General features: G+C 44.8%; 1 protein-coding gene across 1 annotated transcript in view; it reads left to right on the forward strand.

The window, feature by feature from the left end:
• nmbr (neuromedin B receptor) overlaps positions 1-4,664 on the forward strand; it is a 28,388-nt gene that overhangs the window by 4,293 nt on the left and 19,431 nt on the right. Inside the window, exons 2-3 of the mRNA XM_037686012.1 lie at positions 1,506-1,647; positions 3,162-3,377. Of these exons, the coding sequence (XP_037541940.1) occupies positions 1,506-1,647; positions 3,162-3,377 (358 nt within the window). The remainder of the gene's footprint in view (positions 1-1,505; positions 1,648-3,161; positions 3,378-4,664) is intronic.

Here is a 4,664-nt window from a genome sequence, read left to right on the forward strand (position 1 = left end):
GGTGATTCCCACCTTTTTGTAGCCCAGAATCTACAGAGGCGACAGTTGCCATGGTGATTCCCATCTTTTTGTAGCCCAGAATCTGCAGAGGTGACAGTTGCCATGGTGATTCCCGCCTTTTTGTAGCCCGGAATCTGTTGAGGCACCGGTTCCCGTGGTGATTTCCGCCTTTACCTAGAGGACTCAGGCACCACTCAAGAGACTTCTTTACAGGAATGTTAGTGCACGTTCCACTTCACGTGCACAGAAAAAACATTTTATTGTTAAAAAAAAAAAAAAAACTAGCAGAACTTTACTTTTTTACTGAAATCCAGGTCCACAAAAAAAAAAAAAAAATTCAGATTGCTACACTCCAAGAACATTTTCAAAATCTAAATATATTTTATTTTCAAGTGGATTTTGTAAAGTTCCAGTATTTAAATATTTAAATATAAATGATTTCATTGTTATGAAGTAATTCGTAAAAAATGGGGCATAACTCTGTATCGTGTTTGTTTTTCTAATCTGAGTTTATAAACTCTTATTTGTTCAATGTGATGAACATCTTTTGGTTTCTGAGAAGATGATTTATCAGATTGGGAGGATTTATAATCTGCTTGGATGAAATTTAAGTCTGTGACTTTGATAATCAGATGTTATAATAATTGGTTCCTACGGGACTGTGTTGGTTTTATTGCTCTGTTTCATTTCAAGTGTAACGGTGGTTTCAACTCTTCCTCTAAAAACAACTTCAGGAGCATTTTAACTCATTCTTGGTTAATTTTGTTCCGGTGCTTCGATGTTCTGAAGTCAGACTGTTCCCGACAGAAAGTCTCGTCTTGATTGAGTTTTTCTTCGGGTTCAAAGAGTTATATTTGAGTTGTACTTTTGTCATTTATTTTTGTACCATGAGTTAGTCTGCAGGTCTTCACTGAGCTGAATCAAAGTTGGGATGAAGTAGTTGCAGCGCGTTGTTTCAGTCCGGTCCAGAGGTCATGGATCTGAGCTTCATCTGCTCCTTCTTGTCCTAATCTGTAGATGAAAATGATTTCTGTGTGACACGATGATGGCAGCAGGAAACCGGAGCAGTGAACCATCACAAGTCATTCACACCGATGGTTGATTCGTTTAGCTCGTGGTTAATCATCCTAAATATCGTTTTTATCTGTTGCTGCTCAAACTCAGTTTATCTCCATAAATCAAGGTGGACTGAAAACGTCCGTCTTGATTTATGGCTGGATTAAAAACCGGACGTTGACAAATGCATTCTGGGTAAGTGGGTCTGATGATTGCGTTGGTCTTTTCTGACCCTGGGCTCATTTTCAGCAGATTTCATGAATTGATTTTTATCTTTAATAAGCCGTTTGTCTTTCTTTACGCCGCGTCTCTGCTGGCGGCACGTGTCCTGTCCGATCTGGACGTTTTAGGATTCATGACGATTTCCTTCAGCCACGTTTGTTTTTGAACTCACCATCATGAAGCTGTGGGAATGCGTCGTGAACGGTTTCTCTGCGTTTGTCCCTCAGGTACAAGGCCATCGTGAACCCGATGGACATCCAGACGTCCAGCGCCGTCTTCTGGACGTGTCTGAAAGCTGTGTCCATCTGGCTGCTGTCCGTCCTGCTGGCTGTCCCCGAGGCCGTCTTCTCTCAGGTCGTCTCCATGCAGGTCAGAAACAGAAAACTGACAGATTTAACGTTTAGACTCAACTAAATCCATCAAACTTCATTTCAAAAGTTAAACTTCTCATAAAAAGGTTGTTTCTTTTGGGCGGAGTTCGTTTCAGGAGTAATTTCCCTTTTATTTAAACGTAAGAGTCTTCAGATCCAGAGTTTTCCATGTCAGGAGCCCGAACCATCAGCCTCCACCACCGTGCTGACAGCTGCAGTGCATTCTGGGTAAACATCTGTCCTCCGCTCTGGTTCTGGTCCAGAAGTCTGGTGGTTCCTTCAGATGAAAGTCAAGCTGGCATGTTGTGACCTTTGACTGAGGCCTGTAGCATCACTGCACGGTCTGACCTTCGGGGTGAGTCTGCTCTCTGAAAAGTTCTCCTCGTCTGAAGAATCTTTCTGTGGGACGATGGACTCTAAACGACCTTTGACCTTCACAGACAGACGTCAGCAGTAGCTGCTCCCATGAGGTCATTGCTGATGTCTTTCCATCTTGGTGTTGTGGTAACACACATCTGGATGGTCCAGATCAGACATGGTTCTGGACTTCTGAGGTCTGAGGGGCAGCAGAACCAGTTTTGACCTTTAGTTTCTGTTTAATAAACCCCGGCTCAGTGGGTTCTGCTGAATCTGGTTCAGGTTAGATTGGACTGACTTCAGAACCTGACAAAGACCGGATCAGTCTGATCCGGTCCTGAACAGGAAGCGGACTTTCTTTTTCTGGAGAGTTTTAGAGTCGTTTGGGTTTATTCAAAGGTTTCAGCTGCGGCGATAAAGTTCTCTTAGGACCGGTTCTCCTGTTGGGCCAGAAGAAGAGGCGGTTCTGGAGGTCCAGCAGATGGACAGAACCGTTGTCAGTCCACGTGTACCGGGTCACTGGTCTGAACGTCTGAGAGGTTCTGCTCTTCCTGACTTGCGGTCCAGACTCTCCCACTGGTACATGTTCATCTTTAAATCACTTCCTGGTCTGCTGCCTTCATACATCTCCTCCTACATGTCTCTGTGTGAGTGCAGCTACAGCGTGCGCTCTCAGGACATCATTACCTGCAGTGTTCCCTCAGTGAGGACTGAACTAGACAAAAGGACCTTCTCCTACTCCGCTCCTGTTTCCTGGAACATCTTGTAAAAAGATCTGAAGCTCTCGACCTTTGACCTTTCTAAGTGGCTTCAAACATCTGATCAGTTCCTGCAGATGTTCCTGTTTTTAGTTTCTGCATCGCCTTATAATCTATCTGTTTATTAATATAATTTCTTCCATTTACTTTTCATTTTATATGTTTTATATGATTGTCCGTCGTCTGTTCTTCGTTAAACCAGGTCTCTCTTGTAAAAGAGTCCTCGAGGCTCAATGAGACCAACCTGCAGAAATAAAGGTTGGATGAGTGAAAAATGGAACCAGATGAGTCTTCAAACAGCACCTCAGTCCTCCTGCTCTCCTCCTGTAACCTCCTGCTCTCCTCCTGTAACCTCCTCCTCTCCTTCTGTAACCTCCTGCTCTCCTCGTCTCCTCAGGGACACAGGGACAACATGAACGTCACCTTCGTGAACTGCGTCCCGTACCCGCTGTCCAATCAGATGCACCCAAAGATCCACTCCGTCATGATCTTCCTGGTTTACTTCCTGCTTCCTCTGACCATCATCTCCGTGTACTACTACCACATCGCCCGCACGCTCATCAGGAGCGCCCACGACATGCCGGGGGAGGTCAGCGAGCACACCAAGAAACAGGTGACCCAAGGACGGTTCTGATCCGGTCCACCCGTACGGACTCATCACCCCAGCTGGTAGAACTTCTGAAACACGTTTAAATGTTTTTGTGTTTTAGTCATAAGGTTTAAAAAAGCACCAAGCTGAAGATCACGAGTCCAAGACTCTGCAGTTTATCAAGAAAATCTTTAAATTAAATTTATTAAAACTTCTTCAGAACAGATCCAAGATGGCCGCCACAGCTAACTGGTATAAAAACACACATGCATGTAAACCTCCAATGGTTTTACAGATCTTGAGCTAAACCTTGGTGTGGTAGTAGCTGAGAGTCGTTCACAACACGCACTCTGAGGGCTGGCACACTCAACTTAATGTAGAACTCATGAGAGGCAGCGGGCGACAGGCATTCAGACACCGCCTGTTCAATTCCACTGGGAGTTCCTGCATCCTCCAGACGCTCTGCTGCACCATCGCTCCGTCAGTCGCCTCAGAGGTCCTGGCACAGAATCATCACTGGATCACTGGATCCTTTTATCACTAGATCATATGATCACAGAACCACTGGATCATGTGATCACTGGATCACATGCTCCGTGGATCATATGATCACTTGGTCACTTGATCACTGGATCATATGGTCACTAGATCACACAATCATATGATCACTGGATCATATGATCAATGGATCACATAATTCATTGATCCCATTATCATTGGATCATATGATCAATTATCATATAATCAAATAATAAATGTATCCCATTATCACTGGATCATATGGTCACATGATCAATTAATTACATGATCATGGGAACATATCACTTAATCACAAGATCACTGGATCACATGATCATATTGCCAGTGGGTCACCAGATTAGATGATCTTCTGTCACATAAATACTGGATCACATTATCAGCGGATCACATGCCATCTGGACCAGGTTTTCAGGCTCATGTTGGGGATCCTGGTGGATCACACAGTAATCATTTTAGAATGTGATGATTTTTGGAACCGAACCTCCGTATCGAGGTCAGGGAGGACGAGATGATTTGTCTTCAGCGCTCGTCCACACGCAGATATTCACATTTTATGAAAAACAGTGACGTTATTATTGTCTCCACCGTGGAGCTTAGAGAGACAATTGGAAGTCCCGTCCATCCAACCGTCCATCCAACCGTCCATCCGACCGTCCATTCGACCGTCCATCCGACCGTCCATCCGACTGTCCATCCGACCGTCCATCCGACCGTCCATGCGACTGTCCATCCGACCGTCCATCCGACCGTCCATCCAACCGTCCATCCGAC

This window comes from Nematolebias whitei, chromosome 12 (genome assembly GCF_014905685.2).
Source record: "Nematolebias whitei isolate Nwh7 chromosome 12, NemWhi1, whole genome shotgun sequence".
Lineage (NCBI taxonomy): Eukaryota > Metazoa > Chordata > Actinopteri > Cyprinodontiformes > Rivulidae > Nematolebias > Nematolebias whitei.